This window comes from Aspergillus pseudodeflectus, assembly GCF_044049435.1.
Source record: "Aspergillus pseudodeflectus strain CBS 756.74 chromosome Unknown BJX68scaffold_106, whole genome shotgun sequence".
Lineage (NCBI taxonomy): Eukaryota > Fungi > Ascomycota > Eurotiomycetes > Eurotiales > Aspergillaceae > Aspergillus > Aspergillus pseudodeflectus.
The window spans coordinates 50,307-71,415 of record NW_027263882.1 but is presented as its reverse complement, the minus strand read 5'-3'; the positions used below and the strand labels follow the sequence as shown (position 1 = coordinate 71,415).

The window sequence follows — 21,109 nt, the reverse complement described above, 5'->3', positions numbered from 1 at the left end:
AAGGAAAAAAAAAAAGAAGAAAAGACTAACCAAAGACAAGCTCCTATTCAACAACTTCCAACCCTCAACCTGGCTCCTCGCCGCCGCCGCCCTCCAAGGGACATTGACATGGCTCTTCCCAAGCGCATTCAGATTCACAGTGATACCCGCGCTGCTGGTCTTGCTCTACCGCGCCACCGACGTGTTCCTGATGATGTCCGGCATGAAACGGAACCCGGCCATGGACGGCGTGATTCGCGAAAAGTTCTCGGCGCAGATCCCGTTTGCCGATGGGAGCTTTGGTGACCGCCCAAGTCGCGACAAGGTCGCTGTGCTCATGTTGGGGAGTAAATCGAATCAGTAAGTTCGCAAAAAAACTCTATCATGGCTATAGAGGTGCCTTAAGGGCTAGTGCTGACGAATTGGTACGGTACAGCCCCCTCGGAATCTTCAGCCCGGGATACCAGAAGGTCGCCCAGCTCTACGCCGACATGGTCGCTGACCTCGAGGCGAATTGCGACGAGTACTCCTGTGCGTCTCCCTCCCCTCCCCTCTCCCCTCCCATCCCAAATATCCTTATCACTGCCCATTCCCCAAAATGAAAGCAAACAAGCTAACCCCGCGAAAAGACCTAACAAGCACGCGCTGGGTCTCCAACACCGACCCCACCATCAATGCATCGCGCGAGATAATGACCATCTTCTACTTCCGGTCGCTGGAGGGCGTGCACAAGTTCGCGCACGGCCCCATCCACCGCAAGGGCTGGGACTGGTGGAGCCGGAACAGCAAGGAACATCCGGAGATCAGCATCTGTCATGAGGTGTACGAGGCGGATGCGGGGCGGTGGGAGAATGTTTATTTGAATTATAGGCCGATGGGGTTGGGTATGTTTTTTTTTTTTTTTTTTCTTTCTTTCTTTTCGTTTTGTTTTTGGGGATGAGGAGGAGCGATTGCTGACTTGTGATGATCGTGCAGCGTCGGCGCGGTTCCCTATCGCGCAAACTGGAGGACAGAAAGAGGGTGAGAGTGGTGGAGAGAAGCAGTGGATTTCGGCCATTGTGGATGCGTCAAAGGCGAATATGAAGTCTTCCAAGGCGAGGTTGGGATGGGGGTCATCACAATAATTGAGCCTTTAGTTTCATTGGGTGGTATGGTAGCTGGAAGGATCGAGGAGTGGAATCTGGATTTGCCGAATTCTGTACAGTATCTGTGCTTTTGTTTGTCTATGGATTGCCTGAGATTCAATTTGATATGCCGAGATAGTATGTCCATGCTACATGTCCTACTTTACGAACTCCAAGCAATACGTCGCCAATCAGGTCAAATATTCAGGCGTATGCCGAGTGCCCAAGTTTGCGGGAATCATTGCGGTCTCCTATCCAGAAGTTAGGATAAACGGGAGTTCACAGTCGGACGCTACTAAATCTGGTCTTTGATCCTGTAATATACTAGGTACTCTTGCGGGAGAATATCTACATGGGACTGCCACTACAATAGGAACGTATGAACCGGCGACTCGAATTGGCAAACGTTGGATGGGGATGAGTATCTAGAGGGAGACGATGCCATTTGGGTAAGCCGTGCTAGTGGCCTTGTGGTCCACTTGAGACACAAAGTCGAGGTCGGCGATCGAGTGACGAACAGACCAGCCGTCAACCTGCAGGGAAAGTACTTGAAATGCCTCGAAGGTGGGAGCGCGACACCTGGCCAATGAAGGGAGGCGCGGGCAGACTCACTGCAAGGCCACCATTTCGGCAGGCCCTCCGCCAGCTTGATATGGAAATTGGCTAGCTCTTCAGGCCGAGTAAGTCCTACCCCGGGAATATTTTATGGATATCAGTTCTCGTCTGGTCTGTAGGCAACCTTCCATGCTAGTAAGAAAGACAGAGAGAATCTCCTCGGCGCAGTCCTCAACTCTCTCGCCAGCCTCACAACCCTATCTCTCGCACTGTGCGACGAGAGATTTCCTCGAGGATATCAAGGAAAGAAGCTCCCTATACAGCTGGCCGAGCAGGGCTACATTACGTCCCTTGTATGCCCTGGCCACCTACAACGTTACGATCAGCATGATCACCATTGGCACGCAAAGGCAAACCGCACCCACGCCCAAGTTGGTTGGGTAATGACTTCCAAAGGCGCAGACGAGCTGTTCTTCCTGGTATACATGGACGTCAACCGCGCGCTCGCATCCTCGGAGACTCGATCAGCGCGATTCAAACGCATTGGGATCCTCCCGCGCTCGTAGTGACTCTCGCCACCCGATGCAAGGCGTTGAAGGAGTAAGAGAAAGGTAAAGTTGTCTTTCTGAGGGTCGGAGCAATACCTTCCTGTTTGCAGAAGAATCAAAGAATGCCTGACAACCTGCTGAAGCTATGTCTTTGCTACTCCATGTTTGCGTATCTTTTCCCTTGGGTTTGCATAGTATAGACTCGAGGATCTACCTATCTACTCTCGAATCCAGCAACCGCAGCTCCGCTAATAGCTACGCTGAGTGGGATTCGTAGTAAAAGGTGTGTGTGTGCAAGGTCGGGAGGTGCAGAGATAACCACTGGCACTAGTTTAATCAAAGGTAAGAAACTACATATCGGAGATACATAGAGTAGAAGTCAAGCTCACTTAGAGCGCCATTCTTTTCTATGTATATCTCACATCCTTCATTCATTGTTGTCTAATTCCTTTATGGCGAGATTCGAGGTGAAACCTAGAGACAAGGCGTCTGGAGAAAGGCTTGTAGCAAAGAAACGATGGAAACAGTTCACAAGTACAGACAACAGGGCATGTGTTATATACTATTTTGTAGGCAGGCCATGACAAAAAGTACCCAAAACGGGTAGTGGGCGTTCTCTCCAGGAAGAATGATAACAAAGCTTGTTTGTGTTGCAGATATCATTAATGCCTGGATCAGATCTGGGTTTAGTTGGTCTAACTTTGTTCCTCGGCTCTTCTCTTTGTATGTCAAGGGTTTTGATCACTAAACTGAAGTGCACTGGGTACGCGGGAATCCATTGTATCGGCGTGTCACTGATGCTGCGGAGGAGGATGGGTACACAGCTATCATTGCGGGGTTCAATCTCGACGATCAGGTCAGTGGGCATATCGAGTACCAGAACTGGATAGACGACTGGCGCTACGATAGGTTTGCGGACTTGAATGTGAATGAGCGGGACGGCGTGCCCTGCTCGACCCATGTTCGCTTTGACGGTAGCGCGCCGGACAGGTCAGAATTTAATCACACCGGAGACATGTATTTCAGCTCTGGGATATCTATGGGAACCAGGGCAAGTTCTACCCCCAGATTTCGGGGGATAGGAACGGGATTGAGTTCCATGTAAAGGCTTGATCATGGTGTATCAACGCCAACCTCAACTCTTTGCGAAATCTCCTCTTCTGCATGCCCTCTCTTTCTTATTATCCCCACGTTTCTCTTGAAAATCCGACTCTTGAGGTTCCCTCGTGGGCACAATGTAATTATCCTAAACCTCCCTAATTTGAAGTTTGAATTGCGAGGTAAATCCCCTTCCCTTTTCCACATCTACTGGTTGTATCCAACATATCCACACACTGCACTGCTATTAGATTCGACGAGAGAGATGTACTTGCACGACAGGACAGCTATAGCAAGGGTTTTCTGTAGAGCCACTCCAAACTTGCAGCGGACCATTTCAGTTGCGTACCTCTATGGGTCCTTCTTACTACAAGAGCTAAATCGTCTAGACTTTTCTTCACGACGATAATTACACACTTCACTCGCACTATTTCAGGAAAAAAGTATATCTCACTGCCCACCTCGCAGTAAGTGAACCCAGCCGACTAAACATACAAAAACCGAGTCCACTTCAAATCCGCAGCACCCACGCAACATGAAAGTAAACACAACAAGACCAACAACCTCTTAAAGAAGGGCACACAGCAGCGCGATCCCGACAACGATGGCGAGCGAGATGAGCAGCGAAATCTTTTCCTGCCTCGGCATCTCCCAGAAGACCAGGAACAGCAGAAGCGGGGAGCCGACGACGAACAGAGCCACCGTCGCTACGTCCCAACAAACCGACAAAGTCTCCTTCACAGCTTTCTTGAGCCATTTGCGGAGAGCGTCGCGCTTGCGAGGTTTCGCGTTTGTCTTCCCGTGTTGGATCTCCTCTGCTGGTGCTTGGCCGCCGACGGTTCCGTAGTGTACGGGAAGGGCAGGGGCGTCGCACTCGTAGGGGGGCGGAAGAGTTGGGCGATGCGTTGCGGTCTCGTAGGCTGGTGGCGGGGTCCTACTTCGAGACAGGCCCTTGGAGGAGGACCTGGGCGATCTGAAGCGTTTGAGGAAACCCATATTGATGATTGATTTTTGGTTTGGAGAGTATAGATGCTCCGTCGGTGGAACGGTTGATGAGTGGACTGGGGAGAGGATGGAGGAGATGGGAGAGAAGTAGGTAGTTTATATGCTTTAGGTGGGTCTTTATCTCTCTGATTCTTTTCAAACGCGGGCGTGTTGGAGCAGTCTTTGAATTCAGACAGCTGGGGGTCAAATGATGAAAGGCAACAGACAAGGCGAAAGTATCAGGTTTGAAGAAGTGTGGAAACTTTCCATGACTTCTTTATTCACACAAGGAGGTATGAGACCACGTCAACAAAAGTTGGAAACAATAGTCAACAACGGAAGAGCAACTTCTGACGTTCCCTTGATCGAACACAAAGCTCGTAAGCCTCAAACAGGGTTCATGGTGACCAGGTAGTTGGAGCGTCACCCTGTCTTTGTTCTTGCTGTGTCAAAGAGGCCCAGGTATGTCTCAGGGCACGCCAAAGAGCGCTAGTTCTTTGTTATGGACTACACAGATTTAAATCGAGGCTCAGGGGCGTTCCCTCGAGTTTGTGGTTGACCCATGTAGCCTAATGCTGGAGTGCTAGTATAGAATGTTCTAATTAGGCCAGGCAATAAACAATGCAGTACCCACGAGACAAAAGAACAATAAGCGAAATCGACATACGGCCTAGAAGCCAACTCCATATATTCCACCTAACAACCTAGGTATACAAAACCAAGATCACCCCAACAAACAGCACCCAACAGAAAAGACCTAACCACAACCCAACAAGCCCAACTTAAGAATAACCCGTAGCGCCTCCGTGACTAAACCAAAATAACTATAATCCTGACAAGCATTGCGAGTGCAAGGGGCCAACCCGTGAGAACCATACCACCTACAACAATCTTATCGTCGCGCGATAGCTTCCTGTAGCGAAGCCAGAGCCGATACGGACAGCATAGCTTGAGGTATTTGCGGAGGACGTCGCGCTTGCGGGACTTTGCCTTGTGCTCGCTGACTCCATGCTGGGATCCCCCGGCTGATTGGCTGCTGGCGGCCGAGCTGTCGTAGTCGAGCGGAGCGGTCATGCTTTTGGGGTGAGCCTTGGAGGATTTGGAAGATCTGAAAATCTTGATAAAATCCCATGTTGAAAAGTGCTTGGTTTTGACTGTATAGGTGGTATTTCTGTCGCTGGAATGCGTCGACTGTGATAGACTAAGGGAAAGGTGAGGGAGGAGATAGAGAAAATGGGGGGAAGGTGGATTATATGCCGGAGCTGGGTCTTGTCTTGGTACCTCTCTTTGGACGAGTTGGGGTTGCGTTGAGATATCTTTGAATTCAGGCCTTTGAGGGTCAGATGATAGAAAGTGACAAAGGAAAGTATCAGATCTAGAGAACCTGTCGAGGCTTTCTATGAGCTGGTCTTTGGGAAGCACATGGAGTAAAAAACGTCTCTGCCAGATCAAACAAATCTAAAACCACGGCTTGAGCTTAGTTCAGAAAAAAAGGTGTCAAGAGAAACAAGTACCTTTGATCCCAGTCGAGGATTCTTCGGCGTAAAGGGACAGCTCATTGTTCTTGATTGAAATGCCTTCTCCAGACGTGAAAGCACCTTGGTCCGCCTTTGTTCGTCGGCCGTTGCGCTTAACATCCGAAACGGGTTCAACCTTATCTCACGACCCACTGGAGATCCTTGGTTCTTTATAGAAAATATAGGGCTTTGAACGATGGTCAAATGACTTCAGCATCGCCTTTCATAGTAGGAGTATGTGTCCTCGGACCGAATTTGGTGGATTTCGGAAATGCAGCAAAAGTGATGCTGTCATAAAAAGACAAAATAGTTGCGATATGCACTCTACCGTATAAACTTTATACTAGTATACCCCAGCTAGATACCAGACCAACTATCGAGCTCCCTCTATCAACTGCTTCCCAACGCTCGCATGCACGCCGTCATATGTCGACGTCACAAAAGGCATAACCCACCACGCACACTCGACTGTTCTCTCCACCGAGAGCGTAGAGTCTAGAATCCCATAAGCTAAATCCTCAAAGTAATCGTAGCCTTAACAGGAAAGACCCAAAGAAAAAGGACGATACTTACTCCCGTCATCTGCAGTGTCAATCCACCAGTGACTCCAAACCGACACATCCATCGCAGCATCGGCCTTGGACCTCAACCCATTCTCCGTACTCTGTAACGACGTCTCGAATTCAATAAGTTTCTGGCCCTTGCGCCCGATCAGTGGTAGTATCGTGATTGCGCTGCTGAGTCTGTATTTCTCGATGGGCGGCTGCGTTGCGGACGCGAGGAACCACTTGTCTTCGTACTCGATTGGGTCCGTTGCGACTTTCGTCACGTCTATCACGACCGGGTTTAGTTTGATGAAGCCGACGTGGTTGTGCAGGAGCCGGATTATGGCGCTGGGGTCGATGCCCGCGGGGATGTCGAAGGAGACGGTGCGCGTATTGGTTGTGCGGCGGTTCATTCTGGGTAAGATAGAGACGCCAAAGGCCGAACGGAAGCAATCAGTTAAGAGTTATAATAGATTGTACTCTCTCGGGATATTGTAAAGCCTGCAGAAATGCAGTGGGTACGTACTCCGCGATCGATCAAAGTCAAGAACGCTGCGGGGGTTCCATCCCAGGTCACGGTTGATCGAAAGTTCAGGCGTTCCACGGAATCTGACGTTGCTATTTTGGGCGATACGCCGTCAGATTGGTCCAAGGATCCGCCTCGTATTCCATCCTTCTTCCCTTGTGGCGTCAAATCCGAGCTGATCATTCGCTGCGAAGCGCTGAAAGAAATGTACCGCGCTGGTGAGACTCTTGCTTTTCGGGATCCGCTTTTCGAGAGTCTGATTGGAGGTTTCGAGGGGGGTCGTCTTTGGTCTGGAATGTCATTCGTTGAGTTTAGTATAGCAAGCTCGACCAAGCTCGATATTGTTTGTAGCTCGTGGTTTTTCTAATATGATGATCATGGATACTTGCTACTTGAGAAAAATCAAGATGAACAGGAAATCCTCAACTGACACTGCCGACTCGCGGATTCGAACCCCCGGCATGCCGCGAGCAGCTCCCAGCGCGTGACACGTGCCTGGCCAGTGCGTGTTGGGAGTATATCCAGATCAATCATGGCTACCAGGCTTCAAGCTCCAAACCAAGGCCTTTGCCCTGGTGGTGATGGTTGAAACAGAGAGTACCTATTCTGGGAACCCTCGAGACACATTTCCATACCTCGAAGTCCCCTTCCCGAGTCCTCAAGGAGCATCAGAAGCAAGACTCTTTATGGAAGATGATACACACTTTTGATACTCTTCCCTCTGGTGACTACGCGCGGGCGGACACAAAGGCCAATAGCCAAACAATCTTTGTGTCGGTGCAGTGGAATCACAAAGCCGCCTTTGACCCAACTTTTCTCAGCACAACAACAATTCTTTCTTCTCCGTCTCCCACAAAGACTCGGTCCGAACTGCTGCACGATGGGTACTACTTAAGGTATACTCGATCTGGTCTGGATACATCTCTCTCATCATTACCATTGCATCAAATTACCACTTCAATCCACATCCAGCCTCCAAGTCGAGCGCCGAATCCACATCGCAACACAGCGAGAACGCAACACAGCACAACAAAACAGCTCAAATCAGATCAGATCAGAACCTGTCTATCACAATGTCCTTCCTCCCTCCACCGTCCAACTCCTCCTCCTCCGCGTCCAGCACCGGAACCCAGATCCCCCTCCCCAAGAACGTCTTCGTCTGGATCGGGATCAAAGCCGACGAAGCGCTCCAAAAGGGCGCAAACTTCGACGTCAACCACCTCCGCGAGCTCCCAAAACCCGCCGCCTACATCGTCATGATCCGCAAGCCCGACATGCAGCCCATCGAGAGAACGTGGTACCACTGCATGGGCGTGGAGTTCGACGAGAATGACCACCACGGCGGCTTCAACGACTACTGGCACCATGTGATAAACGAGGACCGGTACGAGAACAACACGTACTGCGAGCGTGTGATTGCCTGTGGGATGTTTCCGATGGAGAAGTTCTATCTGTTCGAGAAGTGCTTCCATGCGACGCCGCCGCAGCATCCGCCGTACTTTATGATGCGGTTCTTGCGCAAGCTTGTTGAAACGGGGGTTCTGGAGGCGTATACGATTAATATCTTCGAGGCTATTGTTGAGGAGCTTGAGGGGCCTGTGCCTGTGGATCCGAAGCTGGATGGCGAGAAGGTTGATCCCACGCCGCTCAAGGAGCTGGATGAATTTGAGGAGCAGATGATGTTTCCGATGGAGTTGTAGCCGGCCTACCTCTTCTCACATACTCACTCTTGCCTCTGTCTCTCTGCTTTACGCTGCGACGGTCTATACCTCTTTTACTGTACGGCTCCAAGTTCTCTTCCTTTTCTCCGGCTCACGAGAGCTAACAAACCCTTTCCAGACCGAGATACCACTTTAATTTGCGCTGAAGCGAATTGCGATTTGAACGGCCGATGTGCCCATAATGATCTGGACATCAATATGGAGGGGTGCGCTCGAATTTTGCTGTTAGAAGGAAAAACCAACGAATGGATCAGAGAAACCCTTAAATGTCTTTCATATTTTGTTTCATGTTGTTTTGGTTTTCGAAAGAAGGATGCGTTTGGACGTTCAGAAGTTAGAAGCTTGGAAGCTTAAGATCTTTGTCATGCACTGCCTTGGGTCATTTCCTGTTAATAATAAATCCAATTGCTCGAGGAATGTCTATCAATTCAAGGAACTTCTACCTTTTATGTCGTGGTCCATCTGTGTTGTGTCATTGAAGCTGTAGGAGTAGGAGCAGTTGTCGTCATTGGCGGTCGTCTACCCCTGTCGCCAAGCTGATCTATAAAGCTGGCCCCGGAGTGGGTCAACCGCGGGAGTGCCAACGATCGTACTGGGGGTCCCGGGGCTACAACGTCGTCGAATTCAGGAAGACATACCAACTTCCGAGTGCAGAATTGAAGTCGCGTGTCGTTCGTATATTCTCCATTTATTCAGTGATAGTTGAAGTCTCCAATTGAAACGCAATGCGACTTTTTAGTTCCTCTCCTGTTCAGATGCAAAGTATGGGGCACTTTCCGCAGGGAACCGTCCGAATATATAGTTTTGAGATACGTCCGAACCGAAAATTTAAGCTTATCTACAATGAATTGGTCCCAAAGAATAGAACAAAGTAGCAATTATAAGCCGTAAATCACTGCCCACGAGCAGCTCATCGTAGATGTACATACAAATTGCCTAGGAAGAAAGATCGAAGCGAAATGCAATTTGCGGAAACCGGATTCCTCAAGTGAAATAGTGCCACCAGGGTACTGTATGATTCCAAACTAAGCTTAAAAAGAAAATGATCCGCTGTTTATTTAAAGACGCGTACACATGAATCTGCACTCCCCGTCGCAATTGCGCACTGGAAAGTTGGTTTCGCCGCTGTCTTTGCGGCAGCCCCGTTTGTCTCTGATGCCGCGGCATCACTATTCGGGAGCGGCGCCCATCGGACGCAAGTGACGAACCGCTCGTGAGCCGAGTCTATTGTTTTCACGCACCGTGCTTCCTGTGACAGATCCCAGCACCGCATTGTTTTGTCGTCTGAGACGCTGATTAGGTATTTGCCGCCGGGGTGAAATACTAGGCCCCGGACCCAATTGTCGTGGCCGGTTAATGTCTTGATGAGTCGTCCGCGCGATTCCCACAGTTTGATGGTCTTGTCTCTTGAGCCGGTTGCAATGAATTCGCCCGTGCTGTCGGCGGGAGGTGGTGCTTTGTGTCCGGCAAGAGTGGCCATGTACTTGTAGCTCGACGGAGGAGCAAAGACGCAGCATTGGATATCATTTTCGTGGCCTAATAATGCGGCCTTTGGTTCGGCGGTTGAGGCATCCCAGACTGTTACGGCTTGGTCGCGACCGCCGGATACCAGCCATTTCCCGTCGATTGAAGGCGACACTGTCCGAAGCCAGTCATTCGCCTGAATTGTTTTCACACAGAATCCCGTTGTCACGTCCCAGATCCGAAGCGACGCGTCTCGACTGGCGGAGACGAGCAGATTGCTGGTCGGTGTGAGGAAGTGCACCGCCGAGACGGAGTGGTCGTGACCGTGAAGCGTTCGAGTATTCGCGTAGTCCTTGCTTGGATCCCAGATCTTAATCGTAAGGTCGCCCGAACATGACGCCAGCAGTGTCTGCCCCTTTTGTCCACCAAAATCCAGCCCCGAAACAGCTCTCGTATGTCCTTTCAGCGTTTGTTCCAACTCTCCCAATTCCCAATCCCATATTTTTATCGTGCAATCTTCCGAACCGGACGCGACCGACGTAAATACCGGGTGGAATGCGATGCAGGTAATGGCGTCACGATGCGACTCTAGCGTGTACGTCGACAGCGACCCGGGGAGCCAATTCTCTGGATTTTTATTCTGTTTCGCGCGGGCAGCGGACGGCGTCGAATCGAGTTCGGCCTGGAGACTGGAAAGTCGAGCTTCGAGATCTAAGATCTGAAAGTTGTGAGCGAGCGATTCCTCCCCGCAGATCATCCGAACCCCTTACCTTCCTCTGCAGACGAGCGATCCCCGTCCACTTCTTCTCCAGCAACCCCTCGTATTTCTTTCGCGTGGCCTCATCAAAGCCCTCGCCAATTTCCAATTCCTCGCGGAGTGTGTTTGAACTCTGTGTTGCGCCTATTGATGAAAGGTATGCGACCATCGACTTGTGCCTGTTTGCATTAGCCCCCTGCGGGGAATGGAGTGGGAATGGATTGAATCGCGAGAGGAACAGCCATTGAACACTTACAGCTCACCTGCTTGGCCGGCGGTTAGGATCTGGCTCATGGTGGTCGGGGGAACATAGAGCAGTGGAGTCTGAAGCGCCGCACTCAGTCATGCAGATAAACAGCCTGCTATACCGAGAGGGGCACTTCGTCAGTGGCCTGGCAAGCATCGGGCGCGAAAGTCCGTCTCCGATGGCGGTGGACGGCGTCACGTGGGCAACATCCCGGCGCTAACAAGCGATAAGGAGAGCCACGTGACTTATATCAACAGTGCCTCTCTTCCGAATTGGGACAATCACTTTCCATCAATATTCAAGATGAAGTTTGTGCAATTCACAAAAGCTTTATCCTATTCAATAGCGGCCTCTGCACTGATTCTACAACGGCATTATGCTTCCGTGTCGATTGACTGCTCTCTCCGACAGTCCAACAGTTTCCTCTCAACTGGGTGATGGGACCCCCCGGCCGCGCCTTCTCCATTATGGACGACTGTCGCAGGCTGTTCGCGGGGACGGAGTGGGAGAGAAGACTTCCATTACAAATTCTCTTAATGATAACTATCTACACTGATATTTCACCTCTTATTCATCGTTATCTATATCTAAATGTCATTAGACTCGGTACTCAACCTCGCTGCAGAGGGTAAATGTCTTATCAACGGGGTTGCCACGGCCGAGCTGCTATGGACCGATACTCCCCTCAACTTCTGGACTGGAATTGATTACACGACCGGTAAAATCGTCGACCGACGCCATCCGCTCCATGATGAGACTGTCGCCAACCGCATATTCGCCTTGCCCGCGAGTCGTGGAGCGTATGGAGGGGCTCTTGCCATATACGAGTTGCTCCAGAATGGCTGTGCGCCCGCCGGAATTGTCGTTGCAGAAGACGAGGTGACTATCATAGCTGGTGTGATAATCGTCCATTTGTTCCTCAAAAAGTCCTTTCCCGTGCTGAAGATCAATCCCGTCCGCTTCCAGTCTATCTGCACGCAAACTCATGCGGCCATCTCTGGCAGCAGACTTTACGCCCAACACGGGGTCCTACAACGCCCGGCCCGTGATCCTCAGCCATTGTATCATTCGCCGGGGTTTTACGATGAATGCCAAAAAATTCGAAGCAGCATTGCCAACCGCGCTGCTCGTGATGCACTAGATATTGTTGCCCGATTTGCTACGGTCAGGGGTGTATCAAGCCTCGAGCAAGTTGACAGGGCCCGGATTGACGCGTGTATCTACACTGGTCGGGCAGCCACCCATATCGTCGATTCCTTCGAAAGACACATCTCCTCGTTCCCAATCAAAGTCACCGCAACCGGGTTCCCAATGAGCCGAGTGCGCTGGCAAGAGCTTGGTGCCGAGGAGCGTCCCTTGCGGCGGCTCGACGCCATCACAGCGGATTATAAAAGAATGGGGGCAACGATCATGCCGACCAGCAAAGCCACGTTGCCTGAGCGGCGACACAGTGTATACCTCAATAGCATGTCAGGTGAAAGCAGGCCAGTCCTACCAGAAATGATTGACCTTTGTGTTGCCCTGGTCGGCTGGGCTCCCGCCTTGCCATTGAAGACGGAGGCTGATCGTGCTGCAAGGGTGTAGGTGAATGTGCTGGTCCACCCCTTGGCTGATGAGGATGTGGACACCTTTTACTCTGTACTGGGCTTCGCAGTCGGATACATTGCCGGTGCCCGTATTCCCTTTGTAGACTACACCCGAACACCCGACGGGTCTGCCATGCACAAGTTTACCGCCGGTTTTGTTGCCACTTCATCAGCCCCCTTGTTCCATTTTAGGGGAGCTACTCACCGCTGGAAGGACTACTACCCAAGATCGTGGATGGTGAGAGGGACGCTGCCGGATATAACGTCGGTGCCGGACTACACACTGAAACGAGAAGGGTTCGAGTTGGCAAAAACAATGTTGAGCACGGCCGAAGATCCATCGGTCAAGTTTGTCCTGTTGGGCGATCCCAACATGTCGCTGGACGCGTTGCGCATACTGGCGCGGCATTGCGCTGGGCGTAGGAAACATTTCCAGGTCTACTTTCTCATTACCACAACCAAGGAGATATTCCATGATGCCAGCTGGCCTAGATATGCTCAGACAATCGCTCATTTTGGAGCGTCGTTCAACCACCAGAATGACAAATATGATCTTCCGAATATCTGGCTTCAAAAAGATGCTGGTAACATCATGACAAACTCGACCCGGTATGCTTCCTTTTCCAGGCTTGGGGCTCGACGCGGGGTGCATTTTGGGACTCTCAAGCAGTGTGTTGATGCTGCAGTGAATGGGAGAATTGGTTAGCTGGGATCGTGGTGACCAGATCAATTGAGGGGTTTAGAGTTCGCCATTGCGTAGCTAGATCTTTTGTGTTAGTCGACAGCTGCTAGTTAGATAGCCATCTCCCAATTCTACACTCGTTAGCTTCGCCTCAACACTTCTCCAAGCAATTTCTTCTGTCAACACATCTCTCGTCAACCGCAACTCTCTGCAAACAGCTCCGAGGATGCATCTCAAGATCCTCCTCGTAATCCTCCTCCCCCTCCTCACCTTCACGAACCTCTCAACTTCCAAAGAAATTCCCCCTCCCCTCCGCAATCTCTACAACAAGATCCGCACCTCAGGCCCCTGCACCGGCCCCGACCTCTTGAAAACCGGCTTCTTCAACCAGAACGTCGGCTCCCCACCCCTCTGGTCCTACTGCCAGCGCCACACACGCCACTCCGCAATCTACCTCAAGGGCCCCGGCGACCTACTGGCAAATATGGACGTCGACTGCGACGGTATTCAGAACAGAACAGGGTCCGGCGATGGGCGATGCACAGGGCTCCCAGATACCCAAGCACAGACCGCATTCCGCTCCATCTTGCAAGCCGGCTACAGGATCCCCGATCTAAACACCTACATCCACCCGTACGTCGTGCTCGGCAACATCGGGAACCGGCCCTGGTACCGCACCTTCGACCCGCGCACCGCGGACATATACCCGCTCTCGGTCGTCGCCGTCCTGTGCGGCAACAAGCTCGTCTACGGGGTCTGGGGCGACGTCAACGGGGATGATGGGATCCCGCTTGTGGGGGAGGCGAGTCGTGCGCTTGCGACGGCGTGTTTTGGGAACGGGGTTAGTGGGTCCAATGGGTGGGATGCGGCGGATGTGCTTTATCTGGCGTTTAAGGGGGGACGCGCGGTTCCTGGGCCTGATGGGGTGAGGTGGGATGCGCAGGATTATGTGGAGTTTGAGGGGGGTTTGGAGGGGTTGGGGAATGCGCTTGTTCAAGAATTACTGGATCAGGTTGAGCGTGATCAAGATGAAGATGAGGATGGGGATGGGGAGGGGGAGGAGGGTGTGTGCGCGAGTCATGTCGGGGATAATTCGGCGGGTAATGCGACTCACGGAGGAGACCGAGGAGGAGTTGGCGCCTGTGGGTTCAACGGCTCTGTCTCTGCTTCTTCCCCTGCTGGTGGTGGTGGTGGTGGTGACCAATCAAAGCATCGGCAAGCAAGTCGCAGATTGACGGAGCGGTTACGTGGATCCGATCTGGACTCCGGCCGCGTGTCTGCAGCACATGCTGAAGGACACAGATCCGCATAGTTTAAGTCGGAAAACGCAGGTTATCGATACCGGTGGACTGGACCGCTGGAGAATCTCTCGAGGTGGTATCGCGGTCCACATGAGGTCATGATAGGATGGACAAGTCGTGACATCACAAAGGCACCAGAGACCAACCCAACTCGCGGAAGAAGAGCAGATACAAGAAGCGGTCGCTCGCAGTCGCGGTCGCGAGGACCCGGGGGGAATCTATTGCAAATGTCAATCCACTTATCCATCAATTAAAAAAAAGAACAAATCAAATCCAGCAAAATGTCCTTCACCGTCTTCAAAGGCACCCCCTCGGGGTCCATCAAACAAGCAACCGCCAAGAAGCGCTCGCTCTCCGGCGATCAAGTCCTCATCAAAGTCTCCCACTCGGGCGTCTGCGGCACAGACGTGCACTTCAAAACCGCCGACATCGTCCTGGGCCACGAGGGCGTCGGCGTCGTCGAAGAAGTCGGACCGGCCGTGCAGAGCCTGAAAAAGGGCGACCGCGTCGGATGGGGTTACGAACATGACTGCTGCGAGCGCTGCACGCACTGCCTCTCAGGCTGGGAAACCTTCTGCCCGGAGCGGCAAATGTATGGGTCGGCGGATACAGACCAGGGCTCGTTTGGGCAGTACGCCGTGTGGCGCGAGGCGTTTGTCTTTTCTATCCCGGACAGTCTAGATAATGAGGCTGCGGCGCCGCTCATGTGCGGCGGGTCAACGGTCTACAACGCGATGGTTGTCGCAGAGGTCAAACCAGCTGCTGTCGTGGGGATCGTGGGGATCGGTGGACTGGGCCATTTGGCGATCCAATTCGCGAACAAGATGGGGTGCCGCGTTGTCGTGTTCAGTGGGACCGACAGTAAAAAGGAGGAGGCGATCAAGTTGGGTGCGCACGAGTTCCACGCGACAAAGGGCGCCAAGGAGCTCAAGATCCAGCAGAAACTGAACCATCTGATCGTGACGACGAGCGCACTGGTGGACTGGTCGCTGTATTTGAATGTCCTGGAGAGCCGGGCGACGATCTCGCCGCTGACCGTGTCGGACAAGCTGTTTAGCCTCCCGCACCAGCAAATGGTAGCGCGGGGCTTGCGTGTGCAGGGCAGCATCGTGGCCTCCAGGCTGGTCCATCGCAACATGCTCGATTTTGCGGCGTTTCACGGGATCAAGCCGATGGTTGTGCGTTTCCCAATGACGGAACAGGGGATCAAGGATTGTTTCGAGGCACTCGAGGGTGGGACGATGCGGTATCGGGGTGTTCTGGCTGTGCAGTGAATTAGGAGTAACTATCGACGAGCCGTGGGTTCGAACGGTTGGATGACGCCAAGGATGACGACGACGCTGATCTGGTCCATCCTCATTAATTCCCTGCGCAATCTTCATAAATCTCCTTCTCCCTGATTCATCGTAGAATTCTCCGTAATCCCCAGATTCACTGCAACAGGAACAGCAAAAAATATCCGACTCGATTCATCTATACATGTAATCGATGCGATGCTCCCCTCGCTCTCGCCCCGCGCCGCCCGCCGGCTATACATCCTCGCCGCAACCCTCCTCCTCTTCGACTTCTACGCCCTCTACACGCGCTACTACACTCGCGACAATGGCCTGATGTATTCAATAAACGGGCAAATCCCATCCGACTGCCCGAACCTTCCCGGCCTGTCGGAAATCATGCTCGTCCTCAAAACAGGCGTGACAGAATCCCACTCGAAGCTCCCCATCCACCGAAACACAACCCTGCGCTGTATCCCGAATTACATCGTGTGGTCCGACTATGAAGAGTCGATTGCCGATATCCCCGTGCACGACGTGCTGTACAATGAATCCTCGACGCTCCACCAATTACCGGATTTCAGGCTGTATACGAAGGTCCAGGCGCATGGGCGCGATGCGCTCACACAGACGGAGTTGAGCGATGAGACGAGTACGCCGTTTGGGAAGAGTAATCCCGGGTGGAAGTTGGATAAGTGGAAGTTCATCCCGATGATCGAGCATACCTTCGCCAAGAATCCGAATGCGAAGTGGTATGTGTTTATGGAGGCCGATACGTACATCATGTGGCCGAATATGCTCTCGTGGTTATCGAAGCTGGACGCGACGAAGCCGTGGTACTTGGGAAACCAGATGCAGATCCGCGATGTGATTTTCGGGCATGGCGGGAGTGGGTTCGTCATTTCGCGACCGGCCATGGAAGCTGCGACGAAGCTTTTGTCCGAGAAGCGCGATTACTGGGACTCGATCACAAAGCAGGAATGGGCGGGAGACTGCGTGTTGGGGATCCTACTGAAGGAGGCCGGCACCCCGCTGACCTGGGCGTGGCCGATGCTGCAGATTGCGCCGCCCAAGGAGCTGGATAATTTCGCGAGCAACTATGGGCGCACGCCGTGGTGTTATCCGGCCGTCTCGTTTCATCACCTGAAGCCGCGCGAGATTCGCGAGCTGAATTGGTTGGATCGCATGTGGAGTGTCGAGGGGGCGCCGTTGCTGTACCGCGATGTGTTTTGGCAGCTGGCGAGGCCAAAGATGACCGAGGAGCCCGCGGAGAATTGGGATAATCAGGCGGGAGAGGAGAAGGAGGTTGTGGGAAGTCTTGAGGATTGTCAGCAGATATGCGAGGAGGATACGCATTGCTTGCAGTTTGTGCTCAAGCCTGATGGGATGTGTGCGATTGGCCGGGATGCGAGGCTCGGGGATAAGAGGCAGGGCTTCAAGTCTGGCTGGATGCTGGATCGCATCGATGCGACGGCGAATACGCTGGGGAGCTGCACGACGCCACACTGGGTTTTGAAATAGATTGTATACCTATAATGACTGATGACTTCACTTTCAACTTATATCAACCCGAACCACTTCAACGTACTGTCCACCTGCGTCGGCACAACGTGTCCAACACCTTCTGCGAGATACGCCTCCAGCTGTCCTGCATTGCCATAGATGCTCTGGGTATACCCTCGAATTGGTGTATCGGTGTTCACCTTGGTCCGTTGTATTCCGAACACTGTACTCCACTGCTTCACGACCTCGCCAAAGTTCACATCCGAGATGACACTATCACTTGTGCCATGCCACACTTGAATCTTCGGATACGTCCCGTTATACCCCGGCCATGCCTTGTCTACTTCCGCCGCCCACTCAGCCCCCGATTTGACAACCTCCCCATTTGCACACGCTTGATCCGCCGTAAATGGCGACGCGCCGGGTGAACCACGGAGACAAGCATAAGGAAGACCAGAGTACGCCGCAATAGCCGAGAAGACATCGGGGTACGCGGCGGCAAGGACCTGCGACATCATTGCGCCAGAGGAAGAACCAGTTGCAAAGACACGTGTTGGGTCACCGTTGTACGTGTTCAGCACGTACCGCACCATGTTGACGATCGAGAGCGAGTCGCTGCCGCCATTGTGGGTGAGCGACGCCTCGGTGTTGACGTCCCAACAGCGAAAGTCGTCGCGCGAGCCGGGGTAGATCACGATGAAGCCGTGCTCATCTGCGGCTGGGGGCAGGTCTTCGACGTCGCGGTAGTAGCTGGTTGCAGAGCCGAGACAGCCGTGAAGCTGGTAGAGTTAGCTTTGTGGTTTGAAGGGAGAGAAGGGGAAGGGGACGAGAGAAGAAGGTACCGCAACGATAACTGCTGGATTAGAAGCCACATTGTTCGGAACGTAAATATACATCTCATTGTTGCCCGGATTACTGCCAAAGTTCCTCACGCGGCGCAGAATTGCAGCTGACACCGTACTTGGTGCGACGGCCGCGAGGGCGAGGCTGGTGACCAAGGTTGAAAATTTCATGTTGTCCCGACAAACCTCTGAGAAACTCCTGTTCTTCGCTCAAGACTGCGGCGAATGCTGGGGAATGCGAGTACAACGGAGGAGTTGCTGGCCTTTTATCTCAATGGTGTCGCACTACGGCCTCGGCGTTTCAGATCTTCACAGAGTGCCGAGCCGAGGGGGCTGCAGGTGCCGGAGAGGTATGGTTCGTCGATCTGTATAGCGCAGTCTGGGGTAAATTGTATCGGCTGTGGTGCCCATCATATCTGCCGATTGTCTGGATGTCGATGGTCTTGGTGGACTAGTATAGCTGATCGTGACGGCAGCGCATCTGGTGGAGTCGGCAGGTCGGAGGGAGGCCTTTCCGGATGAGATACGACTCGGCCTCGGGCTTGAGGATGTGATCTGTGCGCAGAAACAGATTTCAGCATGTGCAATCAGAGAAAAGTCAAAAGCTGAGCGCAGTCTATGGCGAGGGTCTCGAAAGCCAAGTTATGGGACCAGGATCCGAAAGGCAAAGTCCTGGCGGCCAAACACAGCCAAGAGAAGAAGCTTCATAAGATCTAACGCCGTCAAAAGCATCATAGCTGTGTCTGAAATGAAGAACCTTGTTTTCGGGAGCGGCGAGGATGATGAAGGAGTGAAGGGGATGATGATCCGGGGGTTTGAAAAGAGGTCGCGTGCACTTCCTGGCAGAGACGGCCTCCTTCCTTACACTGGTGGGTGGCACAAAGTTTGGCCTCAACCTCTGATTCTTGAACCAACTTCGATTCCAGACCAACGATATTCCGCGCATTTTCCGATGAGGCTGTGGTCCGTGCCGCAGTACTTCGTCTGCCGGCGGCAACAGAGCCACCGACATCAAAAGATGAATGATTGGTGCTCTATGAAACAATGATACAATATTGCTTTTGGAGGAGATTCTGCCAGCGGTTAATGTCGAGTCAAGGTTGTGGCTAAAATAATGGTTGGCTGGTAACGCTTCTTGCAAGGATGCGGCGCAGTCGGCGCTTCGTGACAAGGCTGTTCCCAGAAGCGCCTGGCTTGGGGAGACTCACTTATTACTGTGCATTGTGCATCGCCAATCTGCAATAATCTCAAGGATTGTGACTTCCCATCAACCGTCCTCCTTGATCACATCGACTCGTGACCATGATGGTAGACATTGCAGCCCTCCAACAGCGGCGTTCCTGGTTGTGCACCATGGAGGACAGCAAAGACAAGTTTATTGCGGTAAGACTGCCCGTTCAGAGATCTGGCAGTGGTTCAAGGACTTATTATCAAATGCAGGATCTCATCAGCCACCTCACGGACCTCAGCGACAATCTCGCAACGGAGCGGGGCGAGGTAGAGAACCAGAAGCGACTCGTCGCTGCCTTCAAGGAAGACCTGAGCATCGCCAAAAAAGAAATTGAGGGGTTTCAACGCGCACAGGTATGTCCTCCACTTGACACATGGTGCACTGAGGGCCCGCTAAGTTGGCCGCCAGCGTAAGCTGAACTATGTGTCTGTTCTGGTTGATGGGGATGGTATGAATGTGAGTCCCTGTTCGATCTGCCTGTGCGCCGCGTGCTAATAGACCCTTCTCTTGATAGTTTCTCGAGGAACTTATCCGAGATGGAAGCAATGGGGGTCGCGAAGCTGCCCGGCGCCTAATCCAATCCGTTGAAGGACATGTTCAGCAGGTTGACCCGAAAACCGATCCGAATGCTTCCTACAAGATACGCGTGTATGCAAACGTGCAGGGGTTGACGAAGGTATATCGTGACGCAAACATCCTCAGGGAAGACCAGGACCTCGGCCCATTTATCCAAGGGTTTAACATGGAGCGTACCTTGTGTGATTTTGTGGACGCAGGCAATGGAAAGGAATGTGCTGATGCAAAACTCCAAGGTTAGAACGGCCTCCAAGTTTGCTCATCAAGTTATTTATATTTGGCAGCCCATTTAGCCCAAGACATGGTCGATATCCACTGTCAGCGCGTCATCTTCTGTGCATCCGCCGACAACGGTTACGCTCGTCCTGACTCGCTCGGTCGACATCGTGATTCAGATCGTATCTCTCTCGTCGAAGGTCCGCCATTCGCTAATGAGATGAGGCAGCTGGCAAAAGGCTTTGCAACCACTACCTTTGACACTGTATTTATGTCCAAGAAACTCAAGCCCACGAGGAAAGTATCATTCGGCGATACGAGTTCTATCACACCTCCGACAACACCGACCCCAAACTATGCCTCGGCAGCAAAGACACCGCCAGCGCAGTCTGCTGCACCGGCTACAGCTCCCACAACGAATACGCCAATACGATCGCTGGCCATTTGCATTAACGCCCAGGGACACCGCGTCGATAGGCCCCTGAGGACCTCATCAAAAGACACCGTCAACGCTCTGAAGCGGAGGAAGCTATGCAACGCGTTCCATATTCTCGGGTCATGCCCGTACAGCAATTACAGCACTTGTTCGCATAAGCACGGCCCGGTTCTTTCTGCACAGGAAAGGATAGATCTAATGTCCATTGCCCGTTTGTGTGTCTGTTCGAGCGGCCTCTTCTGTGAGGATCCGAAATGTATTTATGGACATCGGTGTCCTTGGGAGAATTGCAACTGGGAAGATTGTCGGTTTTCAGAGGAGATGCATGGGGTTGACACGAGGATTGTTAGGGAGATTGTTTAGGTTCTACTATTACCCAGGCGATTCTGGGAATACC

The 21,109-nt window shown here is 52.4% G+C and overlaps 11 protein-coding genes across 11 annotated transcripts; 7 read left to right on the top strand and 4 right to left on the bottom strand.

The window, feature by feature from the left end:
* Nucleotides 1–40: 40 nt before the first annotated feature.
* BJX68DRAFT_250258 (uncharacterized protein) lies at nucleotides 41–1,467 on the top strand (the record flags this gene model as incomplete). Its single annotated transcript, XM_071042229.1, has 4 exons — nucleotides 41–339; nucleotides 416–510; nucleotides 609–863; nucleotides 955–1,467. Coding segments are annotated over 4 exons (798 nt in total), but the record flags the coding sequence as incomplete, so codon positions are not given.
* Nucleotides 1,468–3,871: 2,404 nt separating this feature from the next.
* On the bottom strand, nucleotides 3,872–4,300 carry BJX68DRAFT_273316 (uncharacterized protein; the record flags this gene model as incomplete). The annotated part of the gene is made up of 1 exon (XM_071047422.1): nucleotides 3,872–4,300. One exon carries the CDS (start codon nucleotides 4,298–4,300, stop codon nucleotides 3,872–3,874), a length of 429 nt encoding a protein of 142 aa, XP_070892315.1.
* A 2,009-nt stretch (nucleotides 4,301–6,309) lies between these two features.
* BJX68DRAFT_250256 (uncharacterized protein) lies at nucleotides 6,310–7,070 on the bottom strand. Its single transcript, XM_071042228.1, has one exon. The coding sequence runs from the start codon at nucleotides 6,761–6,763 to the stop codon at nucleotides 6,341–6,343; it is 423 nt and encodes a 140-aa protein (XP_070892314.1). The 5' UTR covers nucleotides 6,764–7,070; the 3' UTR covers nucleotides 6,310–6,340.
* An 879-nt stretch (nucleotides 7,071–7,949) lies between these two features.
* BJX68DRAFT_273314 (uncharacterized protein) lies at nucleotides 7,950–8,576 on the top strand (the record flags this gene model as incomplete). Its single annotated transcript, XM_071047421.1, has 1 exon — nucleotides 7,950–8,576. One exon carries the CDS (start codon nucleotides 7,950–7,952, stop codon nucleotides 8,574–8,576), a length of 627 nt encoding a protein of 208 aa, XP_070892313.1.
* Nucleotides 8,577–9,451: 875 nt separating this feature from the next.
* Nucleotides 9,452–11,204, bottom strand: BJX68DRAFT_250254 (WD40 repeat domain-containing protein). Its single transcript, XM_071042227.1, has 3 exons — nucleotides 11,075–11,204; nucleotides 10,832–10,997; nucleotides 9,452–10,779 (listed from the first exon to the last, which is right to left on the bottom strand). Exons 1-3 carry the CDS (start codon nucleotides 11,110–11,112, stop codon nucleotides 9,652–9,654), a joined length of 1,332 nt encoding a protein of 443 aa, XP_070892312.1. The 5' UTR covers nucleotides 11,113–11,204; the 3' UTR covers nucleotides 9,452–9,651.
* Nucleotides 11,205–12,109: 905 nt separating this feature from the next.
* BJX68DRAFT_250253 (uncharacterized protein) lies at nucleotides 12,110–13,596 on the top strand. The gene has a single exon (XM_071042226.1). It carries the CDS (start codon nucleotides 12,785–12,787, stop codon nucleotides 13,355–13,357), a length of 573 nt encoding a protein of 190 aa, XP_070892311.1. The 5' UTR covers nucleotides 12,110–12,784; the 3' UTR covers nucleotides 13,358–13,596.
* A 7-nt stretch (nucleotides 13,597–13,603) lies between these two features.
* Nucleotides 13,604–14,780, top strand: BJX68DRAFT_27513 (glycoside hydrolase family 75 protein). The gene has a single exon (XM_071047780.1). It carries the CDS (start codon nucleotides 13,818–13,820, stop codon nucleotides 14,643–14,645), a length of 828 nt encoding a protein of 275 aa, XP_070892310.1. The 5' UTR covers nucleotides 13,604–13,817; the 3' UTR covers nucleotides 14,646–14,780.
* Nucleotides 14,781–15,908, top strand: BJX68DRAFT_274321 (NAD(P)-dependent alcohol dehydrogenase; the record flags this gene model as incomplete). Its single annotated transcript, XM_071047636.1, has 1 exon — nucleotides 14,781–15,908. Exon 1 carries the CDS (start codon nucleotides 14,916–14,918, stop codon nucleotides 15,906–15,908), a length of 993 nt encoding a protein of 330 aa, XP_070892309.1. The 5' UTR covers nucleotides 14,781–14,915.
* BJX68DRAFT_27510 (uncharacterized protein) lies at nucleotides 15,905–17,448 on the top strand. The gene has a single exon (XM_071047774.1). It carries the CDS (start codon nucleotides 16,128–16,130, stop codon nucleotides 17,427–17,429), a length of 1,302 nt encoding a protein of 433 aa, XP_070892308.1. The 5' UTR covers nucleotides 15,905–16,127; the 3' UTR covers nucleotides 17,430–17,448.
* Nucleotides 17,449–18,682, bottom strand: BJX68DRAFT_27509 (alpha/beta hydrolase family esterase). Its single transcript, XM_071047773.1, has 2 exons — nucleotides 18,254–18,682; nucleotides 17,449–18,190 (listed from the first exon to the last, which is right to left on the bottom strand). Exons 1-2 carry the CDS (start codon nucleotides 18,422–18,424, stop codon nucleotides 17,468–17,470), a joined length of 894 nt encoding a protein of 297 aa, XP_070892307.1. The 5' UTR covers nucleotides 18,425–18,682; the 3' UTR covers nucleotides 17,449–17,467.
* Nucleotides 18,683–19,555: 873 nt separating this feature from the next.
* On the top strand, nucleotides 19,556–21,075 carry BJX68DRAFT_259769 (CCCH zinc finger DNA binding protein; the record flags this gene model as incomplete). The annotated part of the gene is made up of 5 exons (XM_071043762.1): nucleotides 19,556–19,636; nucleotides 19,694–19,837; nucleotides 19,893–19,940; nucleotides 19,999–20,296; nucleotides 20,345–21,075. 5 exons carry the CDS (start codon nucleotides 19,556–19,558, stop codon nucleotides 21,073–21,075), a joined length of 1,302 nt encoding a protein of 433 aa, XP_070892306.1.
* Between the last annotated feature and the right edge of the window lie 34 nt (nucleotides 21,076–21,109).

Excerpts from the sequence above, each read along its gene's own strand:
- BJX68DRAFT_250256 (XM_071042228.1), bottom strand. The coding sequence starts at position 6,763 with ATGAACCGCCGCACAACCAATACGCGCACCGTCTCCTTCGACATCCCC.
- BJX68DRAFT_250254 (XM_071042227.1), bottom strand. The coding sequence starts at position 11,112 with ATGAGCCAGATCCTAACCGCCGGCCAAGCAGGTGAGCT. Across the intron at positions 10,998-11,074 it reads GCCGGCCAAGCAGGTGAGCT|GCACAAGTCGATGGTCGCAT; the intron begins GTAAGTGTTCAA and ends TAATGCAAACAG. Across the intron at positions 10,780-10,831 it reads TCGCTCGTCTGCAGAGGAAG|ATCTTAGATCTCGAAGCTCG; the intron begins GTAAGGGGTTCG and ends CACAACTTTCAG.
- BJX68DRAFT_250253 (XM_071042226.1), top strand. The coding sequence starts at position 12,785 with ATGCACAAGTTTACCGCCGGTTTTGTTGCCACTTCATCAGCCCCCTTG.
- BJX68DRAFT_27513 (XM_071047780.1), top strand. The coding sequence starts at position 13,818 with ATGGACGTCGACTGCGACGGTATTCAGAACAGAACAGGGTCCGGCGAT.
- BJX68DRAFT_27510 (XM_071047774.1), top strand. The coding sequence starts at position 16,128 with ATGCTCCCCTCGCTCTCGCCCCGCGCCGCCCGCCGGCTATACATCCTC.
- BJX68DRAFT_27509 (XM_071047773.1), bottom strand. The coding sequence starts at position 18,424 with ATGAAATTTTCAACCTTGGTCACCAGCCTCGCCCTCGCGGCCGTCGCA. Across the intron at positions 18,191-18,253 it reads ATCCAGCAGTTATCGTTGCG|CTTCACGGCTGTCTCGGCTC; the intron begins GTACCTTCTTCT and ends TAACTCTACCAG.